Source organism: Natator depressus, chromosome 2, assembly GCF_965152275.1.
Source record: "Natator depressus isolate rNatDep1 chromosome 2, rNatDep2.hap1, whole genome shotgun sequence".
NCBI lineage: Eukaryota > Metazoa > Chordata > Testudines > Cheloniidae > Natator > Natator depressus.
This window is the reverse complement of record NC_134235.1, coordinates 52,961,057-52,983,883: the sequence shown is the minus strand read 5'-3', so window position 1 is coordinate 52,983,883 and position 22,827 is coordinate 52,961,057. Positions and strand designations below refer to the sequence as shown.

General features: G+C 39.3%; 1 protein-coding gene across 1 annotated transcript in view; it reads left to right on the top strand.

Annotated features, from left to right (window-relative positions):
• LOC141981362 (uncharacterized) overlaps positions 1 to 22,827 on the top strand; it is a 110,067-nt gene that overhangs the window by 7,488 nt on the left and 79,752 nt on the right. The window contains exon 5 of the mRNA XM_074943044.1: positions 3,466 to 3,601. Within this exon, the coding sequence (XP_074799145.1) occupies positions 3,466 to 3,601 (136 nt within the window). The remainder of the gene's footprint in view (positions 1 to 3,465; positions 3,602 to 22,827) is intronic.

The following is a 22,827-nucleotide window of genomic DNA, read 5'->3' as shown; positions in this document are numbered from 1 at the left end:
GTCAAAATTGATTAATTATTCATCTTTTCAGGATCTAGAGTTTTGTGAAAATGATTCATTTTAGCTGAATGCTTTTTGTTTGTATTATAAATAGTTTCACTCACTGAAGTTTTGTTACATTGAGTAATCACTAACTCGACATGAGAGGCATTGCAAGCTGTTTTATAATATCATGGAGTACAGTTGAACACTTTGTACAGGTTAGCCTAATATAAATAAATAAATAAATCTGTTAATATAGCAATGGACTGAACTTTTAGACCAAAATTCTTATCTAAGATAATGTGGCAAGCAAGAGAGCATATCTCAAAAAATCCACTTCTCTGATAGCAGTGTTGTTGAGATTAGTGGCAATAAGCACTGTGCTTCTAAAATCAAAATATGGTCCCTTTCCTTTATATAATTAAACACAATAATGCTGTAATGTTTGATGTTCAGTGTAAGTGATTTTTTACATTTTAAATATTCTACCTTTTTATAGTTCAAATACTACAAGTTGATTTGTCTGTTGGAAATGGAGCACACTTCATGGAAAAACACAATCTACAAGAAATGCCCTCATTTCTTTACATAAAATAGCTTAGTAGTTCTCAATCTGTAGATTGTATCCCTAAGGGTATCACCAATGCTTCTCTGGGATGGGTAACATCACAAATCTGCTTTCCTTATATCTCTTAAATCTTTTGCGAAAGTGGGTTTATTCACCCATTTTCAACTGATTACTCTCAGTTGCCCAAACCTCATAAACTATTGTGCCACTTTCTGTAGCACTTCCTTTCAAGTACCTGGGGTTACCTATTTAACAAAGGCATCTGATGCGTATCTGAGAGGAGCAGTTGTGAGGGACTGAATGTGAGGTTGTGATATGGAAAAGGTCGCAGCACCCTGAAATAGGTGGTGTAACAAAACGACAGATAGAAGAATTTTGCAAAACTTGTTACCTAAAATGAAGCTTGTTAATGGTGGAACAGAAGGCCAAATTAAGATTATTAGAATACTCACATGAAACACACTTAATGTATAGTATAAAATTATAATTACATACACAAAGCAAAACTGCATTTTAACTTGAAAAACTGGTAAATTAACTTACAGCTTGCAGTCTGGATTATTATAGTCAAAAATATTGTTCAGTTGTATCTGGAACTTGTAGTTACATCAGTAAAATGTGTGAAATGAACCTTCAGTCAGAGAGAGATTAAGGTAGATTTATTTGCTCCCACTTTTAACCCTCAAGCTAAATTCTAATTTCTTAGTTGTGACATTGCTTTATAAAAGTACTATGACTCTTTACTGCAGAATTATGCTGAGGGAGAAGTATTTTTTGTATTTGCTAGCTTATTTTTAAGTAACTATATTCAATAGTTAATAGTTATGCCAAGGTTAGTGTAATAAAGTTAAAAAAACCCAACTACAGAAATTCAGACATGTTTAAATATTATTGTCCCTCTTTAAAATACAATTTTGTTACTTATTTAAGATGAGTCATGTGGACAGGTCAATAGCTGATTAGATAATGCTATGATCTGTTTCTTGGAAGAGAGAAAGGACAATGGATCTCTCTCCCCTGGGTTTGCTGGTGCTTGAGGTGTCATAGAGGTGATGCACAGTCTATGTGTAAGGTACATCATGTGTTGTAGTGTAGCATCCTCTTGCAGCTGACTTTGTGAAAGTCATACAGTCCTGGTATTGGCTTACCTTCCTACTTGCTGAGGTAAATGTAGTTGGCTTGAAGGCAAGAGGGTAGTTTGGTTTGCTGAACATGAAGAAAATGCAAGACAGTATAAAGGGGTGGGTGAAAGCCTCACACCACAGTGGTCTTAAGGCTAACTTTATGCTGTAGCTGTTGTTGGGGGGAAGAGTCTATTCCTGAATGATTTTTATTTTCCTGCTGCAAAAACATAAGTTAAAAAGTTATTTTTCAAGAAAGTGATAAAAGATAAAATGATTGGATAGGAGTAAAAAAAGTCCAATGTTTTCATTGGTATTTATCAGAATAGAAGTGAGAAATCATCAAAATATTTTCTGATTTTAGTGGACACGGTGTTTAAGACCTGTAAAATGTCTAATCAGTAGGAAATATTTGAGAGTTGCAAGAAGTCACAGGATTGTTTTATTTACGTTTAGTTCATTGAGAATAAATAAAAAGGGAAAAAAAACAACAACCCCACAATGTAAGCCTGTTATACTAGAAAGATTTGTTCAGAATGTCCAGTGGGAACCTGGAAATCGTAATAATTTGTAGTATCGATTGTGTGAAGCTATGCAGCCAGCGCCCCCAGTGAATAGACAGAAATAGACATTTTATTGATTAACTTTTACAGTCATATTTTCAAGACTCTGGTGCAACATAATTTTCACTTTCCAGCTTTTGTGCTGCTGCATCATGAAACTTGGATTCTTCTCTCTTAACATTTACCCACTTGAGGGAAACAGTGTGGACTTGTCTCTTTCAGGTCTGTGCTCTGTAGAGATGCATAACTTTCTGCACAATGATTTGTTCTAAAATTTCTTTCTACTTGTACTGTAAAGTAAAAAGTCTTTTTTTCCACATCATGAAAGTCTTTAGAAATAATATGTCAATAACTATTTTGTAATTGCTTCTAGTAGTTTTCCTTTGTGTTTTTGCATTGTCTTAATTTTTTCCCCTTAAATTACTTACTGAAAGCTAAGATTTGTTAAAAATGATTTTTCCCACAATGTTGTTTTGTTCTCTATTACATTTTGAAAAGGAAAAGGAGGAACTACAACACTGAAAATCTAAAATGTATTCTCAAGAGGAAATTATTTGTTTCTAGGGGTGAGATTCTGGTGAAGTCATTGTCAAAAGCAATAGTGGTTTCACCAGGGCCACAATTTCACCCTAAATATTTAGCAGCTGTTTTAAAAATATTTAACTGTACATAATTCTTAACTAGATAAACCACAGCAATACTTATTGTGTAGTCCTTAAGGAAATCAATTTCAGAAAAATATTAATGTATATTTGCCCTATACAAAATATGTAGTATTTGAAAGTATATTAATATACAATACATATATACACAAGCCTCTTCAACTCATATAGATATATGCAATAACTTTTTGTTGACTTTCAGCAAAAATCCAGATGGTCATTACTTCCTTTATTGTATTTAATGATTGTTCATTATCACCTACATTATATCCTAGCTCATATTGATTTGGGAACTTGTCTTAATATAAAACAAGCCAGAGTCTCAGCTGATATAATCACTAAAGCGATCATCTGAGGATTGAGCCCATTGTTTTATCTTAAATTACATTCATATTAATTAGTTTTATATGTATGCATTTTGCTCACTATTAAAGACATTTGTTTGGTAGCATCTGGGTGCACGGAGGCAATAAAGATCCCAAGTAGTTCCCAATGTTCACTCTATTAACTTTTTAGTTTGTCCTTAAGTCTAACCTAGAGCAGTAGACATGTTTTTCTTTCAAATCCAGAGAAATGCTTGAAAAACTTCCATTACAGTTAACAGCATCAAAGACAGCACAACAGCAAAAGCTTCATGGAGCTCTCAACATCCAGCAGTTAGAACCAGTATCAGCCATCGAACAAATAAAAAGTCTGAAACAACAGGTGAGTTTTTGCTTATGTGTGAAAAAGCTATTATATAGCAAACAGAGTACAGTGTCTCATCGTAATTGCATTTTTGGGCCCGATTCTTGCAAATACTTAGGCATAAAAGTAATTCTGTAGAAGCCAATGCAACTACTCAGGGAACAAAGCTACTTGTGTGCATTTGCAGGATTGAGGCCTAAAATTGCATTAATTATATAAGGTTCACGGTTGGTGAACTATACCTATATGTGTGTGTTTTGCTGAGCTATAGGGATTAAGTTTTGGAGTTGTGATTTGAAAATTATTTGTAATAAGTGAAGTTACCTGATGCGATTAGCTAGTTTAAGGCCAGTTGAAGACAGGCATCTCAGTTATTTCAGCTATCTCACTAAGAAGAAACTGAAAGTCTGATTAGTGTTAACTGATGTATATTGTACAATAATTACAAAATTTTATATATGTATGTGTGTGTATATATATAAAATATGGATTTTGAAGGAGAGGGTGGTTATGTTAAACTATAATTAAAGAGTAATATGGCCATGACCCAATAACTTTCTAATCTTACTAGTAAAATTGTAGAACAGTAAAACAGGATTTTAGCTTGCAGTAGGGCTGTCAATTAATCACAATTAATCTTAGATTTAATTGCCCTGTTAAACAATAGAATACCAATTGAAATTTATTAAATATTTAGGATGTTTTTCTACATTTTCAAATATATTGATTTCAATTACAGACCGAATACAAAGTGTACAGTACTCACTTTATATTATTTTTATTACAAATATTTGCACTGTAAAAATGGTACACAAAAGAAATAGTATTTTTCAATTCATCTCATACCAGTACCGTAGTGCAATCTCTTTATCGTGAAAGCGTAACTTATAAATGTAGATTTTATTTGTTGCACAACTGCACTCAAAAACAAAACAATGTAAAACTTCAGAGCCCACAAGTCCACTCAGTACTACTTCTTGTTCAGCCAGTTATTAAAAGAAACAAGTTTGTTTACACTTACAGGAGACAATGCTGCCTGCTTCTTATTTACAATGTCACCTGAAAATGAGAACAGATGTTCGCATGGCACTTTTGTAGCCAGCATTGCAAGGTATTTAGATGCCAGATATGCTAAACATTCATATGCCCCTTCATGCTTTAGCCACCATTCCAGAGGACATGCTTCCACATTGATGATGCTCGTTAAAAAAATAATGCATTAATTACATTTGTGACTGAACTCCTTGTGGGAGATTTGTATGTCTCCTGCTTGGTGTTCTACCTGCATTCTGCCATAGATTTCATGTTATAGCAGTCTTGGATGATGACCCAGCATGTTGTTCCTTTTAAGAAAACTTGCACTGCAGATTTGAGAAAACGCAAATAAGGTACCAATGTGAGATTTCTAAGGATAGCTACAGCACACTCAACCCAAGATTTAAGAATCTGAAGTGCCTTCCAAAATCTGATTGCGGCAGGGTGTGGAGCATGCGTTCAGAAGTCTTAAAAGAGCAACATGCTGATGTGGAAACTACAGAACTGGAACCACCACCACCACCAAAAAAATAATCAACCTTCTTCTGGTGGCATCTGACTCAGATGATGAAAATGACTGCCGTGCACCTTTAACGGGGAGGAGGGGTTGGCTGGCCTGGCCAAGTGAAGGGAACAGTGCTTTATGGCTGGGGTGGGGGAAGAGATGAAAACTGCTGCAAAAGAGGCAGTGTGGTCGCTGACTTACCCCTTGGGAATGCAGGGTTTGAAAAGGGGCAGGGTGGTGCCTGGAGCCTTCCTTTTTACATGGACCAATAAAAATAAATATAAAGTGAGCACTGTACACTTTGTAATTGAAATCAATATATTTGAAAATGTGGAAAACATCCAAAATATTTATATAAATGGTATTCTATTATGGTTTAACAGTGCAATTAATCACGATTAATTTTTTTAATTGCTCGACAGCCCTAGTTTATAGTACTACATAATACATATGGTATAAACATGATACAAAACCATTGAAACAGTACATATAATACATGAACTGACACTAGTATAAGATGTAATCCTGCAAACACCTACTCCCAGGTGCAATATATACTATGGGTTGAAGTGGCATTGATTTCAATGGGACTATAGCCAGCAGTGCACATTTGCAGTGACAAGCCCAGACTATTTAAGAAAGTTGAATATAAAATTAAGAAAGACAGATTGCCTTATACGAGTGAAATACAAATTGTCTGAATCGGGATTGATTTCAACATAATGTGGTGGAGGAATCCCCATTTATTGATCAACTTTAAAGCCCATGCACAGCACTTAAAAAAAAAGATAAAGCAAGCAAGGTCAGATAATGAAAGCATTTAAATAGTAAAAACACCAACTGCCATTGTAGACTGCTAAAATAAATCCATAATACAAATTGCTTCAGCAAAAAGTGGATGAGGAGCTGATCTTCCTATTGAACTTTTATACTGTTCAGTGACCACACTGGGAAAAGGACTGGGAGAAATGCCTTAAAGATCAATATTGAGTGAGATGTAGTAGGGATTCATTCTGAACATGAAAGAATTACAAGTATGAGACTAGAGATCTCAAAGAGATGTCATCAAGTAAAGATTATTTAGCTCAGTTAAAAATACCACATATGTCATATGCACAGTATATATTAGCTGAAATTCTCTTTGGTTTATTTTCTTTGATCTAATATGCTTTAAATGGCTCAAACATTCAGTTCTTGTAAAAATTCAAAACATGGCAAAAGAAGAACTTACAAAAATATCAGGAAAATTCAAATGCAATAATCGATATCCATAAAATAGAAACATCTTTTTTTTTTAATAATTGCCTAAATTTACAGCTGTTAGATTATGGTGTTTTCTACCTTGCACTTAAATATATTATATTATATTATATTATAATATATATATATATATTATATTAAATCATGGGAAGATGATTTTGTGCAGAACAAAATAGCAACAAATATTTTCCGAATGGAATCCTCCTTTTGTAACAAGTTCAGTATTCTACTTAGATGTAAGATGTTGCCTATCAAAAGATAAATTGTGCATTCAGCAAAATATGTCAGGCTGAATTGGGCCCTGAAAGCATAAAGGTTCTTCACTATAGTCGAGTGTAATTCTGCATTCTGCTTTGCTGTAATGAATAGTTATTTACAACTATTATTGGCTCCATATTTGCTGTATGAACTGCTGATTACAGCAATTTTAATGGTAAAATTGTGAAACAATATTCATAGTTGTCAGAGAAAGGTCAGCTTATTTGCACTCATTACGAACCTGGAGGACCATGCAGTGTGTTTTTCCTTTGGGATGCTTACAGTTATTGATTTGTATACAGCTGTAGGAAAAATTAATTAGAATTATATTTCACTTACTACTGGAGGCTGTATAATAATAATAATAATAATAAAAATTCTACGTTAAAAAATTACTGAGAACCAGCAAATGAAACCATTGTTGTTTCTTTAGAGCAAGCTCTTTGAAATGGCTGGAGGAAAATTTTTACAGAATTTCTGTTGTTAGTACTTCCATTTCTTTTGATATTTGTGCAAATATTTATAATGAGACTTACTTTATTTTCATAAAGTATTTGTGGTTCTTCTCTATGGGTGTGATTCGGTAAAGTGCTTAGTACTCTGGCTTCAATCCAGTGAAGCACTTAATCATGTGCTTAACTTTAAGCACAAGTAGGTCCATGAGTATAATTTCCCCTTATAAAAAGACTGTATGTATATTCGTAACTTCAAGCTTAATTTCAAGCATGAGCTTCCAACTGGAATTCCAATGCAAGTAAATGGGTCTGCTTATGTGCTTAAAGTTATGCATGGGCTTAAGTGTTCTTCTGGATCTGGTTCACAGAGGTCAGGATCTTGCAGGCTGAAACCTATTTGAAGTACAAAAATGTTAGTCGTGTGTTTGCTAACTCTCCAAGTCTGAAGGAACAGTGCCAAGAGCAGGACCAGCAAAGGCAGATTGTCAGGCTGAACAGCACTTCATAGAAATGGAAAAGGAGGTGGAGAATGTCAGACAAAAACAGAGAAATGATGCTCAAATGGTATGCATTCTTGTATTTGAGATCCTGTTTGTATTATATTGAGAAATACTGTACATGATTAGTGCATACTTATGTGAACTTTGAACACTTCAAATGGATTAGAGTGTCTTGTTTTGATCATATCCATATTGTTCATTGTGATAAGATTAGGTCTTGAGTCGTTAAAAAATGTTTGGCTTATTTCCATTAAGTTCAGGCATGTTTTGTGTGAAAATACATAGAATGCAGTTTTCCATACTGTGGATATATGACACATGTTTGTGATTAATCAAATTGTAGTCACCTCTAATTAACAGCAGGGAGCAATTCCAAAATGGGGTAGAGCTAGATGACAAAGAAATAAAGTGTGTGCGTGTATATAAAAGATACAACATATTGAGAGAAAAATTGGTTTATTTTAGCTTTTGTAAGAGAACTGACTTTAAAAAAAATACTTTGTGGTTGATTTCTTCATTGTCTCTTATAAAGAACCATGAATAGAACTCCCTAAACAAACTTGAGCAAATTATCAAAATTTTGCCAGTGCTACAGTGTTGCACTATTATACAGTATATGCAATCTTTTTGGGGACGGGATGAGGAAATTTTACTCATTTGTTATATTTTCTTTCTAACCTTAAAAGAACATTAAGGTTGCAAATAAAAGTACTTATAAATCAGGAAATGCCAGAGTTATGGGTATACAAGAAGTACATTAAAGTATTTTGTGAGCTGGAAAGGAGGGGGCTCAGGCTAATTCCCAGCTGCTAGGGACGGGACATTAGATGGGGAGAGCTCTGAGTTACTACAGAGAATTTTTTCCCAGGTGTCTGGCTGGTGCGTCTTGCCAAAATGCCCAGGGTCCAGCTGATCACCATATCTGGGGATGGGTAGGAATTTTCCCCTGAGAGTCCAGCAAACACAGGCCCAAGAAGGAGGCCTGTGTACCCCCCGACCTCAAGGGGAGAAACTGAATCAGCAGAGCCTGATAACTGTGATTGGCGGAGAGGCTTGGAGGCAGACAAACCTCGGGAGGAACGGCTGTGTCCAGTGGGAGACTGGGACAGAAAAGACTTGACTTTAGGTTTATTTTATGTTAATAAACCTATGCCCAAGAAGGTGTTTTGTTGGTGGACATAAGCCTTTATGGATTATTCCTGGGAACCTGTGAAGGGGAAATTGAGACAGGGACCACAGAGCCAAGCTCAGGTATCAGAGGTCACTATGAGGCAGGCCTGCTCTACTACAACCTCTCATTCCTTCTGAGACCATTGGTGAGAAATGTCCTGGTCATGGTTCAGATAATTTCTGTTACAGTGGTGTCATGGTTATGGAGCTAGCTACTCCTCTGTCCCATTTATGGTCTCTGTGAATGAACCCCCTTATGTGTTAGGCCTTGTGCCTTTATCTATTGCAGGGTGGAATTTTGCAGTTCTCCCACTCATAAACCAGGACTTGGGCTACAGTACCCTTATTTCCACTGTTCTTACCTTGCAAGTCTGACTGAATTCAGGTATCTGTGTTTCTTCCCTTCAGGACCTGTGACTAATGGCATACTGTGATCACAAAGCCATCTTAAAAGTATTGTTTACTTATCAGTAGGAACAAAGTGTTACAGAAAAAAGGATTTTAAAACAAGACAAATGTCTATCACACCTAGATTCCTTCCATTCTTTGATGACCTAGACAGTTCTAGCTTCTCCAAACATCTCATTTGGGTGCCTGTGTTTTCCTGTGGTTACCCCTGAATAACTGTCTTTCTCTTGAGAAGGTGCCCTTTAAATCGTGCTGCACTTTATTCTTTGATGTTGATAAGCCTTTTCTGTTCCTGGACAAAAATAGCTTAGTATGTTGGCTGGAGACAGAGGCAAAATTGTCAAAGCTAATAGTTCAAGTATTTGTCCACACGGATTCCACTGTAGGTGTGTGCATCTTGTGCATGTGAGCTTGGACTCTTCTGACGAGTGGTGTTTGTTGGGGCTATGCATGCTCCCCAGCCAGGGTACAAAGGGCAGAGCAGCCCGAACTGCCACTCAGATCCTTCTTAACACCTGTGGCAGCAAGATGGAGTAACACAGTGTCCAACTTCCTCATTGCTTTCTTAGTGTGGCAGGTTTGTCTAATGGCTGAGTCTAGGTCTCCATGTTTCAGAACCTGTCCTGCTTGAGAGACAGCTATACCATTGAATGATGGGCAAACTAAGTGCCTCTTTTGTCTAGAGGAACTCGTGTGCCAGACAAATTAAGTATTTGTAAATCTTTCTCCAAATGTACACAGAGTGTGCGATTTTCATCAGAAACTGTGTTTGATGGAGAAATCCATGAGCAGTGCACCTGACTCAGAGGTCCCTTTTTGTAAACAGTCTGCTGCTCCTCCTAAGCCAATTTCTGTTTGTGCACTGGCTACTTCAGGAACTATGATTTCTTCATGCACTAGCAGGATTCAGGTGTCTGTGAAGCATGCTGAGACCTCACAACAGTCCTCAGGTCAACCAGTGACTCTGCTGCCCAAGGCAGAAAGGACCAAAGTTCTACAGATGCTGCTCAACACCGAGCGTCATCCACAGTCCTGGCACAGTAGAGCTAAAATATCCACCTTTCTTACCTGTCCACGCTAGGTCCAGTCAAGCCTTACCAGGACTGTGAGCCTTGGTGTCTCTCACCTGACTCTCACCTCCCAGCTCTGGTACTGCACTTCAGCAACTGATGCATCCACCTAGGTTCTGATGTCACTGGTACAGTTAGTTTTGGAATCTTTGATATTGTCCAGTGACAGAAAACATCAGTTTTGGTTCTAGTGCACTAAGTAGTGTCCTCATCTGTACCACCACCTTTGGTACAGAGTTACTGTACTCCAATTCTTCAGAGAGATGTTGGGAGCAGCTCCTCTCACTGTGGAAGGCTTGCTTCTGAGAGTTCACAAGCTTCTGGGATTTCACCTTCATGGTACCATATGCCTTTCCTTTATCTTGGCCATACTGGCCTGCCTGGAACCTTCAGAACCATTTTTCTTATCTTTATTCTTCAGGAACCAGATCCCAAAAAAGGTTTCTCCTTCTTCAGGACCTTCCAAGATGGTAGAGTCACCACAACAGAATTACGAATTAAGTCATGCCCACTGGATTGATGAGTAAGTTCTCATGGAGGAATAGGAAGATCAGCCTGTTCCATTTGCTATTTAGTCTTCATTCCAGATGAAGCAGTTACACCACTGGTGCCTTCCATAATAGATTATTTTAAAGCCATCCAGGATCTTCTTCAAAGAATGGTGATATTTGACAGATTCCATTTGAAATAATCCAGGAAAGGGAAAGGGCTTACAAGTTACATTCTTCATGCACTTGCTGATGGCCATTTAGCAATACCCACTAATGAGGGTATTCTTGTGCTGACCAAGGACCTCTAGCACACTCCAGACATCCTTCCATCCATATCTAAGAAGGCAAACTGGAGGTATCAAGCTCCCTCTAAGGGGTTCATGTACTTTTTCACCTACTCAGGTAGTGGCAGTGGCTCATGAAAAGTATAAGAAGCCTGAACCTGTCAAATCCATTCCCAGGGATAAGGACCCCAAGAAACACTGGGGAAGAAACTCTGCTAATCTACAGTTCCACATAGACAATTACCAGGGTAAGTATGATATTTTAAAGATGAATAAAGTCATTCAGTTTGCTGCCCCAGGACTCCAGAGAATGAATTTAAGGCTATGGTGACAGAAAGTCAGCTGGTGGCAAAGACAGCACTTTAGGCTTCTTTGGATGCTTTAGACACAGCTGCAAGATCTATGGCCACTGAGGCCACAGTGTCTACAGTCATAAAACACTCCAAAAGAAGTTCAGTCCTCAACTGTGGACTGATCTTTTGAAAGACACAGCCTCTTTAATTAGAAAACTGATGATGTGCTTCACTCTTCAAGCGTTCTTACAACTACAATACCCACCTGCTGAAGTGAAGAAACAGATTGACAGAGCCAGAAGAGTACCCAGAAGTTACCTACTACAGGACAGGCCCAACAAAGAAAATAAAAGAACGCCACTAGCCGTCACCTTCAGCCCCAACTAAAACCTCTCCAGCACATCATCAAGGATCTACAACCTATCCTGAAGGACGACCCATCACTCTCACAGATCTTGGGAGACAGGTCAGTCCTTGCTTACAGACAGCCCCCCAACCTGAAGCAAATACTCACCAGCAACCACACACCACACAACAAAAACACTAACCCAGGAACCTATTCTTGCAACAAAGCCCATTGCCAACTGTGTCCACATATCTATTCAGGAGACACCATTATGGGGCCTAATCACATCAGCCACATTATCAGAGGCTCATTCACCTGCACATCTACCAATGTGATATATGCCATCATGTGCCAGCAATACCCCTCTGCCATGTACATTGGCCAAACCGGACAGTCTCTACGTAAAAGAATAAATGGACACAAATCAGACGTCAAGAATTATAACATTCAAAAACCAGTCGGAGAACACTTGAATCTCTCTAGTCACTCGATTACAGACCTAAAAGTGGCAATTCTTCAACAAAAAACCTTCAGAAACAGACTCCAATGAGAGACTGCTGAATTGGAATTAATTTGCAAACTGGATACCATTACATTAGGCTTGAATAGAGACTGGGAGTGGATGTGTCATTACACAAAGAAAAACTATTTCCCCATGTTTATTTCCCCCCCTACTGTTCCTCAGACGTTCTTGTCAGCTGCTGGAAATGGCCAACCTTGATTATCACTACAAAAGGTTTTTTTTCTCTCCTGCTGGTACTAGCTCACCTTACCTGATCACTCTCGTTACAGTGTGTATGGTAACACCCATTGTTTCATGTTCTCTGTGTATATAAAATCTCCCCCCTGTATTTTCTACAGCATGCATCCAATGAAGTGAGCTGTAGCTCACGAAAGCTTATGCTCAAATAAATTTGTTAGTCTCTAAGGTGCCACAAGTACTCCTTTTCTTTTCACTCTTTAAAAGACTCCAAGACAACACTTCCATCTTTGGGCCCAGTTCAGAGAAGGAAGCCAAGAGGACAGCCTTTTTTGAGACAGAGACATCACTCATCTTGTTCCTATCACCAGAAGGCTCTGGACTCTTCTAAGAAAAGACCTCACTTCCAGAAAAAGAGAGGCTCTTCAGCTACTGCAACCTGTCATTCTTCAACTGGCTGTGGTTGAGAGTCCTAGATCTGTATGCTTTCTCCACTCCCTCAAGCAAGATTTTCCACAATGTGCCATTTTATCTCAGACCTTTGCAGTCAACCAAAGACATCAGTAAGCGTTTGCCTGAGTTTACTGGGCCATATGACTGCTTGTACGTATGTAGCCCTGCAAGAGAGGCTCCTTTTGAATTGGACTAATTTAGTCATGCTGCCTGAAGTCAGGCCAAAATACAGTATTCGTAAGTTATTACAGAGCAGCTCCGAATTTGTCACGTATGGACTTTATATTCTTTTGGTTATTACCCACCAACCATTTCATACAGCATCAATGAGAAAGTCAAGATACAGCCAATACTGGTCCCTGAGTAAGATTGTTCCCGACCACTAAAATAGTCTAAGGATGGAAGAAGGTATGACCTGTTTAGAGGCGAGCTGAATCATTTCATCTTATCTGATAGCCGCACCATCTCTTGTAGTCTCAAAAGACAACATGTAATGCATCCAAAAATCTTTGGATCATAAGGCCTCTTTCGCCAAGCAGAGGTTCCTCTGAACTGAGGAGCTCAGGAAACAGTGAGTCCTTCGCTTTTGTGGGAGGAGTAGTTTTGGCATTGCCGGGGCAAGGTATTTAAGACAGGCCTTGCTAGTAGAGCAGCTGTGTGGCATCCTGAGCTGCGCACATAGCTTACCAGAAGTTGCTGAAGTACACTATCTGTTCAGCCCGACCATGTGCTTTCTTTGAAGCACTGCAGTACCCAGCTCAGAAGCTAGGAAATGGGGCAAAGCCTATGCCTGCAAGCTGAGCTACAGTAACTCCTCACTTAACATCCTAGTTATGTTCTTGAAAAATGCAACTTTAAGCAAAACAATATTAAGTGAATCCAATTTCCCCATAAGAATTAATGTAAATAGAGAGGGTTAGGTTCCAGGGAAACTTTTTTCACCAGACAAAAGACATTATATACATATACAGTATACATTTTAAATAATTTTAAACAAGCTGTTTAATACCGTACTCACCAATGATGATTGTGAAGCTCAGTTGAGGCAGGGGCATAGCAGAGTCGGGATGCGGGGTCCTGCCCCATTCCAACTGCCTGGGGCTACTATCAGGGAGTGGGGTTGGGGCGTGGGGGCTTACCCCATTCTGCCTGCCCAGGGATCCAGCTGGAGAGATGGGTTGGGGCGTGGTGGTTTGCCCTGTTCCATCTGCCTGGCGCTCCTGCCGGGCAAGCCCTCATGCTCTCCCCACTCCCGGCTGGAATGCCCAGCAGGCAGATTGGGGCAAGCCCCCGTGCCCTGACCCCGCTTCCCGGCAGGAGCACCAGGCAGGCAGAGCCGGGGGAACCAAACATCATTAAAAGGGAACATTGCAAGACTTTAAAGGAGTATGTTCTGCAATACGTAAGCTACCTAATAGCAAAACAGTGTTAACCGGGAGGAGGTTAAATGAGGAGTTATTGTATATTGAATCAGCTAGAAGGCTTGAGGATGGAGGACTAAATTCTAAACCCCCTACAAATGAACTCCCTACAACCATCTTTAACTCTGAACCAGGATTCATAATCTTTCTCCTCCCTCACCACCTTCCTTCCTCCTCTTCAGGACCTGAAAGCCCTACACACCAGTCAGAAGGAACTTAGTGCTTATTTGCTTAGGGCCCTAGCTTAATCCAGCTACATTTTCTAGCCATACAGAATTGTTTTGATTGTCTGTGGAAATTAGCTGTGCCGTATCAGGACTCCTGTAGGTGAGAGCAGCAATTCTATTACTGCCAATGTCTTATGTAGAGACTGCAGGCACAGCTGTATGTGGATGATGGCATGTATGGCCACATCTGGAATATTGCATCAAGTTTTAAGCCCCACACTCCAGAAAGGATGTGGACAAATTGGAGAGAGTCCAGTGGAGGGCAACGGAAATGATTAGAGGGCTGGAGCACATGATTTACGAGGAGAAGCTGAGGGAACTTGGCTTGTTTAGTCTACAGAAGAAAAGAGTGAGGGGGGATTTGATAGCAGCCTTCAACTACCTGAAGGGGGGTTTCAAAGAGGATGGAGCTCGGCTGTTCTCAGTGGTGGCAGATGACAGAACAATGAGCAATGGTCTCAAGTTGCAGTTGGGGAGGTCTAGGTTGGATATTAGGAAAAAAACTATTTCACTAGGAGGGTGGTGAAGCACTGGAATGGGTTACCTAGGGAGGTGGTGGAATCTCCATCCTTAGAAGTTTTTAAGGCCAGGCTTGACAAAGCCCTGGCTGTGATGATTTAGTTGGGGTTGGTCTTGCTTTGAGCAGGGGGTTGGACTAGATGACCCCCTGAGGTCTCTTCCAACCCTAATCTTCTATGATTCTAAGAAGGCAATGGAATTTTTGGATGAGGGGAAAAAATCATTTCTGGTTCTCTTTTATACCAGTCAATTTATGACACTATGGTAGCAGGGTGTCAGGATGTCTCTGACAGCACATAGGTGGGGAGGTAAAGCAGACTCTAGAGAAGGAAGATTTCATTTTCAATATTTCTTCTTATTCAGACATGCCAAGAAAAAAATCAATAAACAATACACACCAACCAAACCAATAATAAAGTGTACCATCCAGAACATGTGATCCACAAATATATAATATTCAAACAACTTGGGGAGAATTCTTTTCTCTTCTTCCTTTCACTGCTTTACCTTCTCCTCTCCCACTTCTGCCTATAAGGTAGCTTGTTAAAGTCTCATAGTTGTTACCAAAATGGTGAACTTTTTTTTGCATCTCTACATGTTCTTCTTTTAATTTTACACAGAATTGCTCTGAGAGCCACATCTTTCCTCCTCCTAGGAATGAGAAAAGTCTGTTTTTAGGTGCCCCAGACTCCCCATCCCTTTTTCAGTGTCCTCAGACTTTTTTTCCAAAACGAGAGAAAGCCAGCCTTTCCCCTTTTCCTTTTTACCATCAGCAAAGACTTAATCCTTCCCATTCTCAAAATTAGCCTACTCTGAGCCATAATCCCTAAATCACATTTTCAGCTAAAAGTGTGAATTTATGTTAAGACTCATTCTCTGTTTTCTCCCTCTAAAACTGGAAACTTCCCAACTGTCTAATACTGGGGCAGGGACTTCTGACTGCCCTTTGTCTGGCAGCTCCAGTTTTTGGCCCTAGAAAACACCTGGTGAGGAAACCACTATGCTTTCATTAACAAGTAAGGCCAAGAATAACTGATCGTCCACTTGCTGGACACACATACAAAGGATATCTTTATGCAGCAGGATGACTTCTAAAAATGTAATTTTAGAGTTGTATTTTACATTGTTATATTTAAAAAAAAATGAGGGAAATAAAAATAAATAATAGTACTGTCTACATTTGTTGTGAAGAAGGAACTATACACAAGAATCTGCCCTGATATTTCATTGAAGAATGTATAATTTTCTGCAGTGTTAATAATTTTTAACAGTTGGCTATGTGCTAAATAAGTGCCTAATTTTTTTTTTCAAATTATTTGTAACTACCTAAACAATTAAATTTAAAAAGGGGGGAAGAGAACTGAAATGATGGAACCTGAGGCACCTACATATCAGTTGCTGAAATTACCATTTACTTCTGTATCACCATCTCCATTCCTTTTTGTTGTGTGGATGGGAAAGGTCTGAATTATTTGATATCTCTACACATGTTCATATGCATTTGGATTGGGATCTACAGTCAGAAATTGGATATTCAGTTTTGGATGATACTTGCAGAATGAGCATCCAAATGACAGAACTATAAAAAGGAGGGGGGGAAATCACAACTCTTAAAACAATGCATACCTAATCATCATCATAATACCTGGCTCTTCTAGCACTTTTCATTTATAGATCTTAAAGTTCTTTTCAAAGGAAGTAAGCATCATTGTCCCTATTTGTACAGATGGAAGAACTGAGGCACAGGGAGGTCAAGTGTCATCCAACAAAGCTGGGAAATGCTCATGTATTTGAAGAAGCTTTGTGTTAAATTCCAACCTCTGATTATGGAAGCAGGTATATAATAAGACAAAATATTTCTCTCTATGGTATATACTTAATGTCTTCAGCAGTGCCCATGAATCATGCTATGACCACCTTAGATTATATCAGTTGGGAGGAAAAATATAATCAGAAAAAAAAGTGAATAATTGAGAATTGTTTAAGGATACTTTACTAGGTGCCCAAAAAGCTGCAATCCTAAAATCAAGGGGAAAGACCATAATTGGTTAAAAAATCAAGCTGATTTAGAGGGGAAGTAAAGGCAGCTGTTAAAAATTATATATGAATTAAATGGAAGAAAGGGGAAGTTGATAATAATGAATATAACGCAGAAGCTAGGAATTGTAGAAAATTGAAAAGGGAAGCAAAGTGACACAAAGAATCTGTGGACAGTAAAATTAAGGATAATAAGAGGGAGCTTTTAAAGTATATTAGAAACAAAAATAATCCTGACAATGGTATTGGTCCACTACTAGATGGAAATGGTAGAATTATCGATAAAATGATGTGTATTGGGGAAAAAACAGATGATGTATTCATGTCTTATGATAATACTCTTTCCTTTCCGATAGTAACTAAGGAGGATGTTAAACAGTAGCTACCACAGTTAGATATTTTTAAATCGGCAGGTCTGGATAACTTGCATCTAAGAATTTTAAAAGAGCTAGCTGAAGTGGTCACTGAACCATCAGTGTTGATTTTCAGTAAGTCTTGGAACACTGGGGAAGTTCCAGAAGACTGGAAGAAAGCTAATGTTGTGCCAATATTGAAAAGGGTAAATAGGATGACGCACGTAATGACAGGTCCATCAGTTTGACATAGATGCTGGTGTAAGGGGACTGTTGCCCCCTTACTAACATTCAGTGGGGTGTTTTGGTTGGCTTGCTTCCAGTACTAAAAGGGGGGAAGGGTCGATGGGGAATCAGGACCCTGAGACTGACAGTCCCCAGGAACAATGGGGAGAGGCCAATGCTCCAGGTCAGCCTGATTTACAGGGTGGGCAGGCTAATCAGGGAGTCAGGAGGCCAGGGAGGTCCTGTCCTCCATGTGAGCTGGAATTGCCTGGGTCAGACAGAGTGGGGCCGAGCTAAGGAGAAAGCAGGGGCCCAAGCTAAGCTGGGGAGCAGAGCTGTGTCAGATCCAGAGGGACCAGAAAAGCAGCCCAGAGAGAGCAGACCTGTGCTGGGAGCAGAGCTGCAGCAACCAGAGCCAGAGGGGCCAAAGAAGCAGCCCAGGGAGCTGGAGGCAGAGCAGCAGCAGCAGTGCAGAGACAGAGTGGTGCAGCTGGGGCTGGAGCAGTCTGGAGCTGGGTGCGGTGAGCAGCTGGGGAGACCGAGGGGGACCCTGGGCAGCGGGCCCAACACAGGGAGACGCCTCAGCCAAGAGGCTCTGCAGGCCAGGCTTGGATCATAACCCCGACAGGGCGGGGGCGACACTGGGAAGAAGGGTCCTACCACTTAGAGCCTGAGAGCGTGTGGCCACCACCAGAGCAAGTGTCCAAAACCACAGCATCCCTGCAGCACAGCCAGGGCCTGAGAGGAAGGCCTGGGACTTACAAGGAAAAGACTGTGAACTGCCCTGACATTCCAGAGACACTGTGATGTTCCCTGCCACAGAGCGGGTTGATGTGTTTCCTTTAACCTTTCCCATTTTTTCTTATTCTTTTTAAAATTAATTGTTGATTAAATAACTTGCATTTGCTTTAACTTGTATGTAATGGTCAGTGGGTCAGAGAAGTGCCCAGTGCAGAGAGAGTACCCCAGAGTGGGGACACCCTAGCCCCTGTCCTAGGTGACCACAGCAGGGTTGGGGTTCGAGCCCCCCCAGGAATCCTGGGCGCAGCCTTGTTGGGGTTACGAGGACTCTGCCAGACAGGAGAGTGGAAGGGGCGTCCTCAAGGGCAGGGAGACCACTGGGTAAAGGAAGTGGGAGCGAGGACTCAGATCATTTCGCTAGCCCACTTCACTGGGGTAGTGCAGAAGCCAGGAAAGTTCCCCACAAGAGCGGGACTATTCCCCCGCTTACACTGGGAAAGATAATGGCGTGGCTGATATGGGACTCGATTAATAAAGAATTAAAGGAGGGTAATATGATAAAAGGGTTTATGGAAAATAGATTCCATCAAATTAACTTGATTTTTTTAATGAGATTTGGTTTGGTTGATTAAGGTAATAATGTTGATGTTATATACTTAGATATCTGTAAGGCATTTCACTTGGTATCACGACACTTTGATTAAAAAACTAGAATGATATAAAATTAACATGGCACACATTAAATGGATTAAAAGATGAGTAACTGATAAGTCTCAAAATGTGATTGTAAACAGGGAATCGTCACTGAACAGGTGTGTTTCTCGTGGGGTCCCGTAGAGATCAGTTCTTGGCCCTACACTATTTAATATTTTTGTTAATGACCTGGAAGAAAACATAAAATCAGTGATAAAGTTTGCAGATGACTGAAAAAATTGGTGGAGTGGAAAAGGAACAAAAAGGACAGGTTGCTGCTACGGAGTGATCTGAATTGCTTTTGTAAATTGGGCACAAGCAAACAATGTGCATTATAGTGTAGCCAAATGTAAATGTATACATCTAGAAACAAAGAATGCAGGCCACACTTACATGATGGGGCACTCTTTTCTGGGGAGCCATGACTCTGAAAAAGATTTGGGGGTTGTAGTGGGTATTCCGCTGAACATGAGCTCCAAGTGTGATGCTGTGACCAAAAGGGCTAATGCAATCTTTGGATGCATAAACAGGGGTCTTTTGAGTGGGAGTTGAGAGGTTGTTTTATTTTCCCTCTATATTTGGCACTGGTACCACTGCTGCTAGAGTTCTGTGTCCAGTTCTGGTGTATTCAATTAAAGAAGGATGTTGATAAATTAGAGAAGGTTCAGAGTAGAGCCATGAGAATGATTAAAGGATTAGAAAACATGTCTTATAGTGATAGACTCAAGAAGATCAATATATTTAGCTTAACAAAAGAGAAGGTTAAGGGTGACTTGATTACAATTTGTAAGTACCTACATGGGGAACAAATATTTGATAATAGGCTCTTCTATCTAGGAGAGAAAGGTATAAGATGATCCAATTGTCTGGAAGTTGAAGCTGCACAAATTCAGACTGGAATTAAGATGTCCATTTTTATCAGCAGGGTAATTAACCACTGGAACAGATTTACCAAGGTTTGTGGTGGATTCTCCATCACTGACAATTTTAAAATCAAGACTGGGTGTTTTTCTAAAAAATCTGCTCTAGAAATTATTTTGGGGAACTTCTATGGCCTATGTTATGCAGAAGGTCAGACTAGATGATCACAATGGTTCCTTCTGGCCTTGGAATCTATGAATCTATATTGAAGTTGAAAATATTTTTTTAATTTTACTTTTAACTTAATACAAATGCTCTTTATGTAAAAAATAGAACAGTGTGATTACTCAAAATCTTCATCTCTGCAATTAACAAAGGGACATGGCGAATTTAAAATCAAGGAAGACAATAAGGTATTTGTTTAAGTTGGATACATTTAGGAGAAGGAATAAAGGTTTGGCAGGAATGAAAGCTTCTCCAACTACATTATCACACATAATATTAACTGTTTTACTTTTTAAGTTTAAAGACCATGAAAATCACATAGCCAAACTGGAAGAAGAGATTGGCCAGACACAAGACAAATATCCCTGTGCACAGGAGGAGCTTTTGGAAGAGCAGTCTCAGCTCAAAATTCTCCAGCTGAACTTGGCTGCAGTATCAAAACAGATAAAAAACCACACTGCTCAGTTAATAGCCACAGGTATAATAAGTGAACTATGATTTTAGTGTTTGGAGTTGCATAGTAGCTGTTCTTAGAGGATTTTCCACTGGATAAAGAGATATGGTTTAAATAATATTAACTGCAAAATCCACATGAAATTCAGAATTCACCTTCAACACAAACATCAGAAATATTGCAACATCAGAAAATAAACACATTCAATATAAACACGTTCTTTTTTTAAATATGATAATCTGAGTTAACTGTATTGGGTTTTTAAAAAATCTGTCTTCTCATGATGATTATACAAAGACTTCTTTTCTAAAAAAGAATCATATTATGATGATTTATTTTACCATTCAAGAGTGTGCTTCACAAGCCTATAAAAGAGAGGTTCTTGCCCTGAATGGCTTAACATGTAAATAAAAATAAGTGATGTGTACAAAGGGAGAAATTAATAGCAAAGGAGGACAAAAACTGAAATAACAGTACAGGAGTTTGCTTTGGTGGTTTTGCATGTGTCTTGGTGGAGGGTTTGTTTTTGTTTTTAGTATTTTGTTCTCTGGATTATAGTTAAGGAGTTTTTGTGCTTTTGTTTGGTGGGGTAGAAATGAGTCAAAGAGGGAGGAAAGGCATGAGAAAGTGGGGGGAAGGGATGAGTATGCAGGTGAGTGAGGGGACAGAAGTGAATAGAAAGAGAAGAAAAGCAGATGTGAGAAAGGAGGGGAATGTTTAAAAGGATAAGAGATGGAATGAGACGCATGGTGGCTTGGGAGGGTGAGGTCTGTCAGAAAATGGATTTTGGGAATCTGAGACATGTGACAAGAGAACGCTCACTTCTCTCAAATAGAAAACGTAAATGTAAAGTCCAGAGTTTGTGGTTCAAAGTATAGAGTTCTGGTGATATCTGGACATTGCTAGGGTGTGCAAAAACCTCACCCTCCGCTTGCTGCCCATGAAACCATAGATGGTGGGTGCTACAGAAGCTGGAGCTTTAAGGCTACTGCAGATCTTTTCCTGCCAAGTTTGAGGTTCTGGTTTCTGGGTAGCCCCAGATGGCTTTTGGTTGATGTAGTGAGGGTGGAGCAGGGACCAATCATTGCAGGCTTTGACCCACTGTCAGTTTTGCTGGGGAGTGGAGATCCAGGGGCTGAGGCTTTAAGATACTCCCTGAAAGTTCTGCGGCTGTTTCTGCATGGCAGGAGTCTGCTGGGACCTTGTGTTGATCTCTCACTCTGTTCCCTGCTATGCTTCTGCCAAAAGGGGACCAACAATGACAGGTACCTACTGTATTCTTTGACTAGCACAATTTGTAGATTTCTGTGCATGAATGTGTCTTATTTACAGTACTCCTTAGGGTATGTCTACACTTCAATCACAGGATGTACTGCAGATTGATTAGACATACCAAAGATTCTGGGCATATTTATACAGCCTGTGTTGAAGCATGTGCTGGTGCAGCTTCACTGCTTAGGGATCCAGGCTCGCTAGATTAAAACCAGCTCAGGTATTTCTACTCAAGTCTCAGTCATGCCCCATGAATGCAATATAGACATACCTTTTTGTTCATTAAACTCAAATTTTATTCTGTTCTCCAGTGAACCTCACTTCTGGGCCAAGTAATCCTAGAAACTCCAGGTGTACGCATTCAAAAAGTATTTGGACACTCAAATGAAACCTCAGCTATAAGTCAAGGAGGAGAAATGCTTTTCACTGTAGTCTGCAAGTGGCAAAGGAACTTGTATCTCCATTTTTATTTAAGATTCATTATATACTGCTGCTCTAAAAATATAAATGAATACATGCCACCAAAACCTTTGAGTAAATACTTTTTAGCTTTAATTTCCTAATAAATATGTAAGTTTTAATATTTATGATGTATTTTTGTATAACTTTTATTAAGATAAAAGTTATCAGTAAATGCTTCCTATTATAATATTTGCACTGTTTAGAAAAGTTTTTAATTTGGGGGTTATTTTGTGGGAGGGTTGTGGAATTAATCTAAACATAAATATTCAGTGAAAGCCATACTCCTGGACTATATGCAGTTGCACATGATAGTACTAAAACTGTGAATGTACCATAGCATACTGTGACGGGGCAAGACCAGATGGCTATAGAAAAGTAGTGGGAGATAGATATATTAGCTCCAGGCTAAACAAATCCCTAGTACCAGGATAAGTTAAATGGCAGCTGCTCCAGGTCAATTAAGACACCTGGGGCCAATTAAGAACTTTCCAGAAGGCAGGGAGAATGCTAGGTTGATTGGGACACC